At 39.9% G+C, this 16,812-nt stretch overlaps 1 protein-coding gene across 5 annotated transcripts in view; it reads left to right on the top strand.

Moving 5' to 3' along the window:
* Nucleotides 1-474: 474 nt before the first annotated feature.
* LOC122560648 (glucagon-like peptide 1 receptor) overlaps nucleotides 475-16,812 on the top strand; it is a 32,501-nt gene continuing 16,163 nt past the window's right edge. Inside the window, exons 1-5 of one of the 5 annotated variants that reach the window (XM_043711515.2) lie at nucleotides 475-600; nucleotides 10,180-10,279; nucleotides 11,624-11,731; nucleotides 15,825-15,949; nucleotides 16,196-16,302. In XM_043711515.2, coding sequence (XP_043567450.2) covers nucleotides 517-600; nucleotides 10,180-10,279; nucleotides 11,624-11,731; nucleotides 15,825-15,949; nucleotides 16,196-16,302 — 524 coding nt within the window. In that variant the 5' untranslated portion in view covers nucleotides 475-516. Of the gene's footprint in view, nucleotides 601-7,271; nucleotides 7,354-10,179; nucleotides 10,280-11,623; nucleotides 11,732-15,824; nucleotides 15,950-16,195; nucleotides 16,303-16,812 lie in introns of those variants that run through there. The other 4 variants (XM_087998090.1, XM_043711516.2, XM_087998089.1 and 1 more) reach the window with 4 other exon arrangements.

Below are 16,812 nucleotides of genomic sequence, written 5' to 3'. Positions count from 1 at the left end.
AGCAATAGCAAATACAAGGTACAAATCTAGCACTACTAAGAACCATTAATTTGTTTTTATACATCACTCCCTCCTTTAAAAATGATAATGTGGAGTAATGAGAAACTATTGGACTCTATTTACTGGCCTAATACGACTCAGAGGAGCTTTGAATTAAACTGGGTGATAGTTTACATGCACCACTTTATTGAAAATCATTGTTGTGCACTTGGCAGGTTGACCTCCTCATTGACTGGACATTGAATTTCATGATCGTGCACGGAGTCTTTAGTGTGATGCATAATGGAACAATGTGCTTTTGGCACTGGCAAAGAGCCAATAAAGGTGTGGTCTAAATACAACAGGCACCCAGTTCCTCTGACTGGCCGTACCTTATAGGTGGCACTCTGACTGCCTCAGCTCCTTGCTGGGAGCATTTTTTCTCCTTGAATGCATGAATCAGTCAGCACTACTGAGCTTATCTGCTGTTCCTGGGTCAAAGTGAGGCAATACAGCAGAGAATAGTGTTTAAAAAGCATGGGATGGATGGCTGGACATTGGCCCTGCCTCCACTTCCTGCCAGCAATCACTCTTTTCTCCTTGATTACAACTCCAGAACAGGTAAGAATGTTTAAATATCCATTTAGTGACAAAGTGACGGGCAAACCTGGCATCACTGAGAAATTGGTGAAGAAAGTAATTAATGTTTAATTTTTTTCTTGTTTGAAGAAAATTCCACTGAGAGTCATAGCCCATAGTATTGTTTTAAATCTATACCTGAGGTCAGGTTTTACAGTAAAAAGGTGAGGGCTCTCACATTGAGATGTGAATAATTACACAATTGCATTGATATTGAGTACCAACTAAGTCTCTATCATTAGCAATAAGAATCCAAGCTTGTAGTTTGAAATGATTTGTTTAATTAGTTTCACTCAAATACTGTAATAATTTCACATCCTGGAGGTTGCTGCTGGCAATATTGGCAGAGTCTTGCTTAATACATTTTTCTGACATTCCTTCACTAACTTTAATACAGATGAAGTCCGAATAAACTGACTTCAACTGCTATTCCAACAGCAACAGGAGCAACCCTACATGAATGTGTTACAACGTGTGGGTGGCACGGTGGCACAGTGGTTAGCACTGCTGTCTCACAGCGCCAGAGACCCGGGTTCAATTCCCGCCTCAGGCGACTGACTGTGTGGAGTTTGCACGTTCTCCCCGTGTCTGCGTGGGTTTCCTCCGGGTGCTCCGGTTTCCTCCTACAGTCCAAAAATGTGCAGGGGTCAGGTGAATTGGCCATGCTAAATTGCCCGTAGTGTTAGGTAAGGGGTAAATGTATGGGTGGGTTGCGCTTCGGCGGGGCGGTGTGGACTTGTTGGGCCGAAGGGCCTGTTTCCACACTGTAAGTAATCTAATCTAATCTAATCTAACTGAGCTCACTAATAATAGCAGCGGCAATTTCTGCTGATGTGTATTTGTATCTGTGTCAAGTTTTAAGAACTAATAGGGTACATTTTCAATTTATCACCTAGGTGTAAAACTGATTATGCTGAGTAGAAATTCATTATTTTGGGAATGAAAATGAAAGGGATTCTATAAAGGAGAAAGAAATTCAGCTGTATGTTGGATCCTGGTTCAGTTTACGACTGATACTGCCATGCCAGGGAATGTACTCAAGTCAGGTCAGGAATAGCAGTCAGAGGAAGCAAAGGAATAATTTGATTGCAACACAGAAGTCTTCCACTTGGTCTATGTGGAGTTAGGCTGTGCAGAAGGAACAGAACTGATAAGGGAAGGAAGTCAGCTTGCCTAAACATTGGCGGACATCTAACTCAGTCAGAGCAATTCTAGGTTGGTTGTTAGGCTCAATTAAGGATCAAAATCTAAAAGGCAAATTCTAAAAAGGTCAACTCCTGGCAAATCTCTATGGTGGAGAAATGAGCTGTTTTGCTTTTCAGGTGCAGGGTGAAAATAATTAAACGAATCGGCCACTGCTGTACTGTGTGATTTGTAAATATTTAATTCGTAAAGGCAATAGCACCAAAAGACACAAACAAGGGCAGGAAAAGAGCACGAGTGCCCAAGTTATAGATTATAATTTAGGCAGTTAGAGAATTTTATACTGGATCAAGGACCTTGAACTTTTGAAACAGGGGACTACACCAGCAACTTTCATTTGATCTTTGACTCCATGTAAAATAGGAAATATGCTGGAATGTTCCTATAAACATACTGAGAGAATTACAAGTTAAAATGTAATTGAGCGTTTTGGCAATCCAAATGAAAAACAACAAATATCCATAATGAGAGTTACAGGCTGGAATCCAATCAAGGAGTTTGGAAGGTTTAAAAGTACTATCGGATGGAATCTAAGCAAGTGCTTCAAGGCATCTTTGTATAGTGCTGCAGTCCTATTATGCACCATGAACATTTAAAGAAACCTGAACACCCAGCAATTAACTAACAAACCATGGTATAAGATTTCATGTTTTTAAATAAAAGCAAACTTTATTGTATGAAAAGAGAAATTAAACAGAGCAAGCACCACAGGTGTAACATACAGCTGATAAAGACTTCTGCAAAAAAACTGTTTTAGTTTTTACTTACCCCAAGAGTTCTTTTACCTTACCAATTCTTGAAGCTTCATTCACAATCCTGAGATTTGAGGCCAACACAAAGGTAACCACGGTATTCTGGAATTTAATTCTCCTCAGTGCTCCAGCTATGCTCTGAGTTAAGATTCTATAGCAATCTTTCTTCTAGCTTTTTGGCTCTGCAACCTCGCACCTTTCATGACTGTGGATACCTCAGCTCCTTATTCTGATTGTTGTAAGTTACCTAAAGATTTTCTAAGCCAATTCTTCAGTGTTTTCAATCACAAAGCTCTGTAAGTACATGTAGATATCTTCCACTAGCTGTGTGCAAGAGCAAATCTTTCAGCTGCTTTTCTTTCACAAAATTCAAACTAATTAAGAGCTCCAAACACATTTTTTTTTTGTTCCTACTTTCTCTGCTTAAGATGCAGGCCTGACTAACATTTATTTTCTTTGACTCTCTCAACTCAGTAAGTTGTAGCCTCCACAAGATCAAATCTGCAATTTCTTCAGTCTATTTCTAAATTGAGCTGCTTGTTTCTGTCAATGAAAAACTTTGATTAATTAAACAAAATAACATTTCAACCAAGGGTTCACTCTCAATCATTATCTCTGTGGTAGCATGGAATGTTTTTGATGGTTTGATTGGAAACACAAATTAATTTATTTTACTTTCAGTACAATGTTTGTTATGCCTTATCTCTACACTTTCTGACTTCAACACAAGTTTAGAGATGAGTGGATGGATAATTCATTGTCGAAGAATTTTCGAGCATCAATTCTGATATTGTAAGATAAACAGAGACTCTCTTTTAAGTAATATAAACTCATGTTTCAGATGCATTTATGTCAGGTTATTTTCACTAGATGCACACATTCTTCCACAGTTAAAACTTTAATTCCTAAGGCTGAATTTTTTACAGTTAAACATATGAATAATGAACTAGATATTTGCAACAGAGTCACAGACATGTATTATAGATTGGAATCTAATTGACTTCTCTAAGGTGCCTCATAGCACTGGGGACACTGATTTGATTCCAGCCTAGGCAGCCATCTGTTTAGAGTTTGCACTTTCTCCCCATATCTGCGTGGGTTTCTGCTTGGCGCTCTGGCTTCCTCCCATAGTCAAAAGATGTGCACATTAGGTGGATTGCACCATACTAAATTGTCCTGTAGCATCCAGGGATGGACAAGGTAGTTTGATTAGCCATGGTAAATGGGAAGTTCAGGGATGGAATGGGGAGGATGCTCTACAGAGGATCACTGCAGACTCAATGGGCCAGATGTAGAGATTCTATGACTTTATGAAAGTGGGATATATTTAACAATAGCTTTACTATCTGGGTGGTGAATTAAAAGTTTTATTTTATTCAAGGGTTTGTGCTGTTTACATAAAATATTTGATAGCATTAACTCCAAGTGATACAGAGCTAAGCGATCCCACAACCGATAGATCAGATCTAAGCTCTATAGTTCTTTCACATCCATTCGTGAATGGTGGTGGACAATTAAACAACTCACTGGAGGAGGAGCCTCTTCTAAACCCACGATCACTTCCATCTAGAAGGAGGAGGGCAGCAGGTACTTGGGAACACCACCACCTGCAAGTTCCCCTCCAAGCCACTCACCACCCTGACTTGGAAATGTACAGCCATTCCTTCACAGTCATATCAAAATCCTGGAATACCCTCCCTACAGACATTGTGGGTTAACCCACAGCAAGTGGACTGCAGCATTTCAAGAAGGAGCTCACCCACCTTCTCAAGGGCAAATAGGAATGGGCTATCAATGCTGGCCAGCCAGCAATACCCAAGTCCCACAAGTGAATAAAAAAAAGTTGGTTGAGTTGCAGTCTGGAATTCAGTCTTAGAGTCAGAGTTATACAGGATAGAAACAGACCCTTTGGTCCAGCTCATCTGCATTGACCAGGTATCCTAAACTGATCTTGTCCCATTTGCCAGCATTTGGCCTATATACTTCCAAACCCTTCCTATTCATGTATCTGTCCACATTCTTTTAACTGTTGCAATTACATGAACTTCCACCACATCCTCTGGCAGCTCATTCCATACACACCACCTTCTGTGTAAAACAGTTGCCCCTCACTTCCTTTTTAAATCTTTCACCTCTCATCCTAAACCTATGGCTCCTAGTTTTGGACTCCCCTACACTAGGAAAAAGACATTGGTTACTCACCCTATCTATGCTTCTCATGATTTTATGAACATCTACAAGGTCACCACTCAGCCTTCTACACTCTAGGGAATAAAGCAGCCTATTCAGCCTCTCCCTACAGCTTTCACCCTCCAGTCCCATCAACATTCTTGTAAGTCTTTTGAACCCTTTCAAGTTTAACACCATGTTTCCTGTTGCAGGGAGATCACAATTAAACATGGTATTCAAAAAGTGGCCTCACCAATGTCCTATAATGTGACCTCTCAACTCCTCTACTCAATGCACTGACCAATGAAAGCAAGCATGCCAAACATTGCCTTCACCACCCTATCTACCTGAGACTCCACTTTCAAGGAACAATGCACCTGCACCCCTCAGTCTCTTTGTTCAGCAACACTCCCAGGGCCCTATCATTGTTAACTGTATAAGTTTGCCTTACCAAAATACCAAAGTCATATCACATTTATCTAAATTAAATATCATCTGTCACTCCTCAGCCCATTGGCCCATTTGATTAAAGTCCCATCGTACTCTAAGATAACCTCCTTCACTGCCCACCACATCACCAATTTTGGTGTTATCTGCAAACTTACTAACCATATTGCCTATATTCACAACCAAATCATTTATATAAATGTCAAACTGTAGTGGACCCAGTACCAATCCTTGCAGCATACCATAGGTCATAGGTCTTCAGTCCAAAAAAGCAATTCTCTATCAACGGCCTCAAAGGTTCAATTGCTTTATCTATTGACTAATAGATACCTGGTGTTAATGGTATGTTAATTGAATTATCAAGGATAAGGATGTATATGTGAAGGCCATTGATTTAGTATAAGGCAAAACTGAGTACTGCAGAATCTGGAGATTAAAGTCAAGATTAGAGTGGTGCTGGAAAAGCACAGCAGGTCAGGCAGCATCCGAGGAGCAGGAAAATCGACATTTTAAGGATTCCTGATGAAGGGCTCCTGCCCAAAAGGTCAATTTTCCTGCTCCTCTGATGCTGCCTGACCTGCTGTGCTTTTCCAGCAACACTCTAACATCAATTAAGTACCTTGAACACATACAAGAAAAGACTTTTGAGACACTGATGCCAGGTTCCACATCTCCCAAGACTAGAAACTTAAGTACACATTTTTCAGTATTTGTTTTTTAAATGTTTCATTTGCCCTCGAAATATCCCCAATTGTAATGTGTTTCCTCATAACACTTAATTTCAATATATCAGAAATGACAACTGGTCTTATCTGGGTACGTAGACAATTTATCGGTCCACTCAAGTTTTTTAATTGGCCATCTTTGGATAAAATATTATGTTTCTGTGACAACCTAACCCAATTTACTAGGATAGGACTAACACCTTCCAGATCACGTTGTTGCCTCAAGCTTACTCTGAAACTATTCTAAATATTGTCAAACCTGACTTTCAATCTTAAATTTACCTTTAACCTTATTTAAAACAATTGCCCAAATTCCAAAGAACTCACCCTCCCCCATGAAAATCATTAAATTCATCATAAAGTGTGTTGAACCATTAGAATATTGCTATATTTCCTTTGAGTGAGTTATCGGTTGAAATCTTAGGAAGGTGTTGGAGTAGTTGATATACAGAATAAGAGAGTTTTGGATGTGAAATTCAAACTGGAATCAAATTAAGGTGCTGGTTGGTGAGAGTTTTATTTGTAAAATAGTCACCATCTGGGAGTGAGTTACACAATATAATCTAATCAAGGATTTTGGTTTACATCTAGAATATGAAAGTTATATGCATCTAGAATATATACTGAAATCAATTCAAGGGGTTTTAGGAAATGTTTATACATGGAATAACAGCAACCCAGCAATAAATTACAAGTTGGAATCTAATCAAGGGATTTGGATACTTATTTTAAAAAAAAGACAAAGAAGCTTTCTAAACTAAAATCCTGCCTTCCACCTCTATCCTTTTGTAACGTGTTCCACTGACTTTCTTTTTGCTTGCTTTTTCCAGTTTTGCTATCTCAGGACTCATTTGTCTATATACTCACTCACTCCATTCCCACTGAATGTATACATGAGTTATTAATTTTCAACAAACATTTCATTGAACAAAGTATGATGCCAGATCACTTGTATGGTGTACCTTTCATGGACACTTTTTTCACTATTCTACATCTGATACACCTCTTCCCTCCTTTTGCATCTCTCTCACTTTGCTCTGACTGGAGTTTGTTGCAGTATGTATGTGTTAGTTTCTCGCAATTCTGAGGAAGTGAAAGAAGCATTCTGCAGAATGAAGTCCAAAAGGAATTCCAGCCACAGGTAGAGCCTGTGTGTTACTGGTTTAGACCAGAGTCTATGCCCCTCGTGTTTTAGGCACTTATTTAGAGGTGAGCTGCAGTCAAGTTATTGATCTTACTTTTGGCAGCATGAACTGCATGAGCTGATTTGATGTCTGCTGATCCCATCTGTTTGCCAAACATCCATGCAACTGGGGTCTCTGACCTTTGCAGCACATGACTTAGGTTTAAAAGGGCTGAAGTTAGAACAGAAGTGAAACATAACTGAGACAAGGCCACTTCAGAGTGAAATGTCTGGTGTGGAAACTGTACTTGGTGAGGTATTCTTGACCATTTTTATTCTGCTGCATTGCTTTAATAAAGTTCAAGTGAGCAATGACACTATTATCTTGTGTAACTGTTATCGGGTAAAGTAATTAAATGAGGTGGGCCCAGGATTTGGCACAGATCAATGTCCACGTCAAGTGATGAATGCTTACAGAAATACACGTAGATTTCAGGCTGTTGGTAATCTATCCAAAATTAAATAAAAAGAGAATAGTCTTGAAGGATGAATGTTAATTAAATGAACTAGGTTTTACTAGAGAGACAGCTTATGTGGGAACAAAGTCTCTTGAGAATGAGATATAAAGTAAGGGTGTTAGCAAATGCAGAACAACCTGAGGGAAACCTACAGATTTCCAGAATATGAAGTTTCACTTCTTGCCCTCCAGCCTTTGGAAGTTTGAACATTACTGATTGCGACGAAATTCAGCAGCAAACTGGAGTGACATCCAGAGCACATTATTCAAATAGACTTTCAGTTTCTCAGCTGCAATGTAAACTTTCTTGATGTGCCATTTTAACATGTTAAACATTTCTGTATTATGCATTTTATTAGTCCATAAGACCATAAGACCATAAGACATAGGAGTGGAAGTAAGGCCAATCGGTCCATGGCTGATGGGCATTTCAACTCCACTTACCCGCATTCTCCCCGTAGCCCTTAATTCCTTGTGACATCAAGAATTTATCAATCTCTGGCTTGAAGACATTTAGCGTCCTGGCCTCCACTGCACTCCGCGGCAATGAATTCCACAGACCCACCACTCTCTGGCTGAAGAAATGTCTCCGCATTTCTGTTCTGAATTGACCCCCTCTAATTCTAAGGCTGTGCCTACGGGTCCTAGTCTCCTCGCCTAACGGAAACAATTTCTTAGCTTCCACCCTTTCCAAGCCATGTATTATCTTGTAAGTTTCTATTAGATCTCCCCTTAACTTTTTAAACTCCAATGAGTACAATCCCAGGATCCTTAGCCGTTCCTCGTATGTTAGACCTACCATTCCAGGGATCTTCCGTGTGAATCTCCGCTGGACACGTTCCAGTGCCAGTATGTCCCTCCTGAGGTGTGGGGCCCAAAACTAAACACAGTACTCCAAATGGGGCCTAACCAGAGCTTTATAAAGTCTCAGTAGCACATCGCTGCTTTTATATTCCAACCCTCTTGAGATAAATGACAACATTGCATTCGCTTTCTTAATCACGGATTCAACCTGCATGTTTACCTTTAGAGAATCCTTGAGTAGCACTCCCAGATCCCTTTGTACTTTGGCTCTATGAATTTTCTCACCGTTTAGAAAGTAGTCCATGCTTGTATTCTTTTTTCCAAAGTGCAAGACCTCGCATTTGCTCACATTGAACTTCATCAGCCATTTCCTGGACCACTCTTCCAAACTGTCTAGATCCTTCTGCAGCCTCCCCATTTCCTCAGTACTACCTGCCTGTCCACCTAACTTCGTATCATCGGCAAACTTTGCTAGAATGCCCCCAGTCCCTTCATCCAGATCATTAATATATAACGTAACAGCTGCGGCCCCAACAGTGAACCCTGTGGGACACCACTTGTCACCGGCTGCCATTCTGAAAAAGAACCTCTTATCCCAACTCTCTGCCTTCTATCAGACAGCCAATCCTCAATCCATGCCAGTAGCTCACCTCGAACACCATGGGCCCTCACCTTACTCAGCAGCCTCCCGTGTGGCACCTTATCAAAGGCCTTTTGGAAGTCTAGATAGACCACATCCACTGGGTTTCCCTGGTCTAACCTACTTGTCACCTCTTCATAAAATTCCAACAGGTTTGTCAGGCACGACCTCCCCTTACTAAATCCATGTTAACTTGTACTAATCCGACCCTGCTCTTCCAAGAATTTAGAAACCTCATCCTCAACGATGGATTCTAGAATTTTACCAACAACCAAGGTTAGGCTAATTGGCCTATAATTTTCCATCTTTTGTCTTGATCCTTTCTTGATCAATGGGGTTACAACAGCGATCTTCCAATCATCCGGGACTTTCCCTGACTCCAGTGACTTTTGAAAGATCTCAACCAATGCCTCCGCTATATCCTCAGCCACCTCCCTCAGAACTCTAGGATGTAGCCCATCGGGGCCAGGAGATTTGTCAATTTTAAGACCTTTTAGCTTTTCTAGCACTATCTCTTTTGTAATGGCAACCATACTCAACCCCCTGACTCGCTTTAATTGTTGGGATATTATTCATGTCTTCCACTGTGAAGACTGACGCAAAGTACTTACTAAGTTCTCCAGCTATTTCCTTATCTCCCATCACTAGCCTTCCAGCATCAGTTTGAAGTGGCCCAATGTCTACTTTTGCTTGTTGTTTGTTTCTTATGTATTGAAAGAAACTTTTACTATCATTTCTAATATTACTGGCTAGCCTACCTTCATATTTGATCCTCTCCTTCCTTATCTCTCTCTTTGTTATCCTCTGTTTGTTTTTGTAGCCTTCCCAATCTTCTGATCTCTCTATTAGTCTCTGATAGTCTGCATGTTCCCAAAAGAATTGAAAAGTTCCCAGGTGATTTCCATTCAGTTTTAAAATTTGAAAGCCCAGAAAGGATGTTGCTGTGTTGCAGTGGTAGTGTCCTCACCTTTGGGCTGGGAGGCTTGGATTCAAGTCCCACTTGGTCAAGGGGTGTACCATAACATCCCTGGACAGGTTGACTAAAAAATACCTTCAAGGCAATAAAGGTTTTGGTCCTGGTCCTGCATTTTGTTGCATTTACTGCAGGGCAATGGGGTACCTCAGTGCTGATGACTCCCTAGATATAACACCCTTTCACAGTGCTGGTTTTGCCTTCCCAGAGTGCCTCGTTCTCTCTGTTTGAAGATACGGTTCAGAAATGGAGACAATACCGCAATGAGTGCTTCGAGAATGTGCTGTCACAGCCAGATTTGCTAACAGGTACCAATACAATATACTCACCAAAACTGTACCAAGTTCAGAGATCTCTCATATCCACTTTCAATTTTAATTCATCCTTTTGAGATTCAACCTATCTGTCGCTCAGAGTTGCACCTTTATATGTATCCTGTTTAGTTTTTTGTAGGATGTGAATTTAGCTGTAAATCTCTAATTGCTAATGAGAAGATGATGGTGAGCCTCCATCCTGAACCATTGAGGTGGTATAGATATGTCCACAGCGCTGTTATGATAGGATAACCAGAATTTTGATTTAGCAACTGTAAAGGAACAGCAGTGTGAATGGTGTGGTGTGAATTTGCAGGTCATACTGTTACCAAGTACCTGCTTATGATTTATTTCACAAATATAGATGAGTTTTATGAATAAAATAAAAGTACATACAAGGTTCTACATCATATCTGTACAGTCTTTGCAAAAAAGACAAAACAATGGAATTTTGACATTTCTCAGAGCTTCTCTGCAGTTGCAAAAAACAAAGTCATTTCCTACTAATGCAAATAACTATGTTCATTTTGAGGCACTGAGATGGTCTGACAACTGAACAGATCTTCGTTATACTTCAGCAGAAAGCCATCAGATAGCAGTCTTTCCCCACGGCAGCTGGCCCAAGCTTTACAATGTCCCTCAGCATGTAGTCCTGGGCCTTGGAATGTGTATGTCTGCAACACGCAGTCAAGGTCAACTCCTTACCAAGTACCTGCTGTGCTTGATCTAGGATGTTGAGGTCACAGGTTTTAAAGTTTTGTTAAAGGACTCTCAGCCATTTATTACAGCCCATTTGGTATATGCTAAAAATTGTTTCCACTGTGCACTGATGGAGGAAGGAGTCAGTGATTAAGGTGGTGGTTGAGGTGGATAGGACCTCAGAATAGCTTCCTCAAATCCCAAAGTAATAGTTAGTTGAGACAGAATGATGGACTTCTTTCAGCATTAGTATTCTCTCATCCATCAGACAAAAATAAAAAGAGTAAATATTATTGACACACAGCAAATCACTCAGAGATATCAACATGGCAAATTAATTGTATGAAAATTATATTCAGGGCATCCAATCAAACAGAGCCTGCTATTTCCTGGTATATAACGGTACTGCATTCAGATATTATCAACGTACAACCAACAGATTGAAGATAGAAATCTACTTCTGTTTTCCTACATGTAACATGCCTGCATGTTATGTAGTAACTGAGTTACCAGCTAAACATTCCTGTATTATGTTTAAAATACACCATCTAGCATTAACTGCTTGGATTTGGATGTTATCCAGTTCAGACTTATCACCAGTTTCTGTTGATTTTATCTCGATTGTGTCTACATACCAAGGTGCTTTCTGCCATCGTTTCTTTGACATGTATATCTGCTGGCCAGACGCTTCACCAGGAACCAGAATGAATGTTTCATGTCCCTGGTACATTCCTTGGATAGACAGAGGTAATTATTAAATGAAAGCAAACTGTCCCAATGATGCTCCTTTAAAACATGGATCGCTGACAACATTTTTTGGAATTGTAAATAACTGTCTTTAGGAGCATTAACTAAACCATAACTGCATTGCACTGTTCTACGAGTCAAAACACACCTAAGTAAAATCCAGTATACAAATAGTCTGGTTCATTATAATGGATTTTTGTTAAAAGGAATAGGGCATAATTTCTCGCAGTTATCACCACATACATTTTTTTCAAAGCAAGTATATAACAAAGGAAGCAAAATCCATTCTGTTACCAGCGACCTAGAGAAAGAAACTGATAGACACAGAAATGTACAACAAAGGTGAAATGATCTATTGGAAATAGAAGAAGCCACAAATATATATAACATAGTGAATAGCCAACAAGACACTAGGCTGGCATGGAATCATTAGAAATCAAAATGTTGCCTCCTTGCTGTTGGGATTAAGGATGTCATAAGAGAGGCCAAAGGATGTCTTTTGGGTGGAATATAGGGGGGTGTGTGTGGGTGGTGAACAGGCAGACGTCATGATGCACATTAGTGCCAGCAACATAAGTAGAAAGTGGGATATGGTCCCCACATCAGAATTTTAGGAACTTGGTTAAAAATTAGGAAGCAATGTAGTAATCTCAGTGTTACTCCCAGTACCACAAAAATAGGAGGATAAGACAGTCAAATGCATGGCTGGAAAGATGGTGCAGGAGGCAAGGTTTTAAATTCCTGGAACACTGGGACTGTCAGTTGGCAGATGTACAGGGCATTCCTGAAGAAGGGCTCATGCCCGAATTCTCCTGCTCCTTGGATGCTGCCTGACCTGCTGCGCTTTTCCAGCAACACATTTTCAGCTCTGATCTCCAGCATCTGCAGTCCTCACTTTCTCCTAGATGTACAGGCCAGACAGACAGCACCTAAATAAGTGGGGACTGAGTTCCTCGCATGGGATCCCTTGCTGTTGAGGCTTTAAACTAACTTGGTGGGGGGTGTGGGAACAGGAGCGAATATTAGAAAGTAATACCAGGTATGCAAAATATTGGGAGAACAGTAGGATAGAAAATAGTAAACTAATAGGTAGAGTGACAGAGAACAAGAGAGTAATAGAGTCTAAATTAGGGTTGCATTCATGTTTGAATGTATGGATTGCAGTCACTAGGATTGGTGAGATCCAGACGCAGATTGCCATGTGGAATTATTCCATAGCAGAGACATGGGTCAAGGAAGAGAAGCATCATGTGTTAAATATTCCTGGTTACAAGGTGTTCATAAAAGATAAGAACAGAAAAAAGGACAACGGGGGTGTGTGGACATATTTGGTTGTATTTGCTAAGATGAACATCATTGTAATGCAGAAAGAGGATGTCCTAGAGAATTCAAGGGCAGACTCAATTTGGCTAGAATTTGAATTAAAGATCAAAAGGGTGCAGTTACTCTGCTCAGTGTAATCTATAGAGCACCAATTAGTGGGAAAGGTTTAATGAAACAAATCTGCAGTGAAATTACAGAGAGGTGCAAACATTGTAGAATATTTATAAAGGGGGCAATAATTAGATGAGATTACATACCCTACAGCATGGAAACAGGCCCTTTGGCCCAATTATCTCAATATTGTTTGGAATACTGGTAGGATAAAAAAGCAGTAAGAAACAAGCATTTCTTGATTATGTTCAGGAGAATTTTCCACAATTGTGTGCCAATTCAAACCAGAAAAGAGGCAATGCTAGATTTGGTTGTTGGGAACAAGATGAGCCAAGGAATACAAGAGCCAATAGAAGAGCATTTAGTGGACAATGATCATGGTTTAACATAACAATAGATAAAAGGATGATCTATAGGTAAGGTTAATTAACTGGGGCAAGAACTGTTGGCTATTCACCATGTTATATATATTTGTGGCTTCTTCTATTTCCAGTCAATGGGGCAAGAAGAGAGCTGGGCCAGACAGATTGTAATGTCCCCTAGATTCAGGGTGGTGCTAGAAGACTAGAGAATTGCAAATGCAATACCTTTATCCAAAAAGGGATGGTGAGGATAAAATGAGTTTAAGCCCAGCAATAACAAATCAGTTAATTTAACCTAAAATGTGGGGAGATTTCTTGAAATACGTATTTGAGATAGAATTAATAGTCACATGAAAATTTTGGGTTAACTAAGAAGAGTGAGCCTGGATTTCATCAGGGAAATCATGTTGAACTAACTTGCTGGAGTTCTTTCAAGACATAACAGGGAGAGTTGGTTAGGGCAATGCTGTTGATGTGGTATACATGGACTTCCAAAAATATTCAGTACAATGCCACACAACAGACTTGTGAAAGAAAATTAATGCTTGTGGAATAAATGGGATAATAGCAACACGGATGCAAAACTGGCTGACACATAGGATTGTGGATATTTGCCAGGTTGGAGGAATGTTTGTAGTGCAGCTCCCCAAGGTCAATTTTGAGATCCTTGCTGTTTCTGATATATGTTCATGGACTAGATCTTGGTGTGCAGGCAACAATCTCCAAAGTTGGGAATGATACAAAACTTGGAAGTGTTGAAAACTGGGAGGGGGAGGATAATGTAAACCCAATAATAGACATTTTCAAGTCAGTGAGTCATCAGATGGATTTCAAATATTGAGAAGTATAAAGTAATACATTCTATTAAAAAGAACATGAAGATACAGTTCAAAATAAATGGTACTACCCAAATGGGTGCACAGGGTCAGAAACAGCTGGATTTACATGTGTGTAAGTCACTGAGAATGGCAGGACAAATAGAATGAGCAGTTAAAAAGACCATAAGGTATAATAGCAGAAGTAGGTATTCATCCCATTGAGCCTGCATCAACATTCAGAGATCATGGTGATCTGATAATCCTCAACTTCACTTTCCTACCTTGCCCCAAAACCATTGATTTCCTTACTGATCAAAAATCTGTCCATCTCAGTCTTGAATACACTTAACAATCTAATGTCTATAGCTCTTTGTGGTAAAGAATTCCAAAGATTCACTGCCTTCAGAGGATAAATTTCTCCCATCTCTACCTTAAATGTGTGACTTCTTACTCTGAGATTATGCCCACTGGTCCTAGACTTTCCTACAGGGGAAATAACCTTTCCACGTCTACCCTGTCAAGTCCTCCAAAACCTTGTATGTTTCAGTAAGTTTGCCTCTCATTCTTTTAAATTCCAAAGGGAACAGGACCAACCTACCTAACCTGATAAGACAGTTCCTCTATATCTGGTATCAGCATAGCCAATCTTCTCTAGACCGCCTCCAATGTCAATGTATCCTCCACTAGATGAAGGGCCCAAAATTGTCCACAGTATTCCCTCTCTGGTCTGACAAGTGCCTTGTATCGTTTTAGCAAAATCTGCCACTTGCGTATTACATTTTCTTTGAAATAAACACTAACATTCTATTTGCCTTCCCTATTACTTGCTGAACTTGGATACTAGATTTTTGTCATTCATGAACAAGGACTCCCTCTACTCTATAGCTTTCTTCAGTGTTTCTGTAATTTAAATAATATTCAGTTCCTGCATTCTTCCTGCCAAAGTACAAACCCTTACATTTACCCACATTATAATCCATAACTCTAAACCTACTCTGAAACAAGGTGTTGTTTATAGTCATTTGGTAGTACAGAACTTTAATATTACAGAAAAAAAGATGAATTCTGTCTAAGCATTTCATTTTGCACTCCTCAGGATAATTTGCAAGAATATGAATTTAAGGGGAATACATAACAATACTGCTTGAGAGGAGAAGGTTGATTGATAGATGTATTGCCAATTAGAATGTGACAATTAATGATGATTGAAAGTTAACTACCAGACACCAGATTTTGTTTAAATTATAAATTAGATAATTATTACACAGACATGGAAAAACTGTTCATAACAATCCCATCCTTGGTTACTGACCTCTTGAGAGAGTAACATTGCCACTTATGACAAATAAGCTGATTAACTCACTGACAGACTGACTTCAAGGGCATAAATCTGTCACATTTTGACTGACTGATCCTTGAAGAATGATAACCCATTGCTGTGTAAATAGTTGAGTAAACCCAATCCTTTTTTTCCCCTAGTTGATAAACGCTTTGCATTCAGATACTGTACTGAGAAAGGTTCTTGGCTGATGGACAATTACACAAATGAGCCTTGGGTTGATCATTCAGAATGTGATGAAGATCATGTATTTCTACAGCAACAGGTCAGTGAGGGCTACAGGTGATTGGTGTGCAGAGTAAATTGGGAATGGGGCAGTATGCAGTGAATATGGATACAGTGGCTTTAGGATACAATGACCGGGGCAAATGGTGTGTGTGGGGTACAATGAGTTTGGAGTACAGTGAGTGAGGGATAAGGTGAATGAAGGGTAATATTGGTTGGGGATATGGTAAGGGTAGGATTGATATAGGGTTACTGGTTCTCCATTGATGCCTCTGTCTATCTGTAGCTGGTCAAGCAGCAGACTCTGAGCACGTTCCGCTTTGTGTACACGGCTGGTTACATTCTGTCTCTTATCACACTCCTCGGGGCAAGTCTCACTATCATCTCATTCAGGTACTTTCACATTTATCTCAAATTATTTTTCAGTATTTATTTTTACTTTTTCCCCATATCTTTATCTTGCGGTTTGCCTCCACATATTGTCCTACAGCTCCACATAACAATAGATGATCTATTGAGAGTGACTGAGGGTTACTGACAAATTCCTTCCTGTGGGGATTCTTCAAGCCTTAACATAGCTCCAGTAGAGCAGCAGTCTTCAGTCTGAAATTGCCATTGTACCGAAAAGACCATCGTCTCAGAAGAGGAATGCTCCACTCTTTATTTTAAATGATAATTTCTTTGAATGTTAAAGGCACTATTATTGGTTTGGAACTGATTCTGTAAACATCCTCTTCCCTAGGGTACGGTCCCTGTGAAAGGCACCAAATTCAGTTTCTCTGTCACAAGTCCCTGTCTCTGAGGGTGCAGTGCTGAACTTATCAATCATCATTGCAAGTTTCTGATTCTACAGCAGACTATCACCTTCGGAATATCAACCACCAGAAACCACCAAGGTTTATC

The sequence above is a fragment of the Chiloscyllium plagiosum genome, unplaced genomic scaffold (genome assembly GCF_037043375.1).
Source record: "Chiloscyllium plagiosum isolate Xiang-an unplaced genomic scaffold, Cpla_swu_hap1 HiC_scaffold_20, whole genome shotgun sequence".
In the NCBI taxonomy this organism is placed as follows: Eukaryota; Metazoa; Chordata; class Chondrichthyes; order Orectolobiformes; family Hemiscylliidae; genus Chiloscyllium; species Chiloscyllium plagiosum.
The sequence above is the reverse complement of the archived record's forward strand: the minus strand, read 5'-3'. Positions and strand labels throughout refer to the sequence as shown.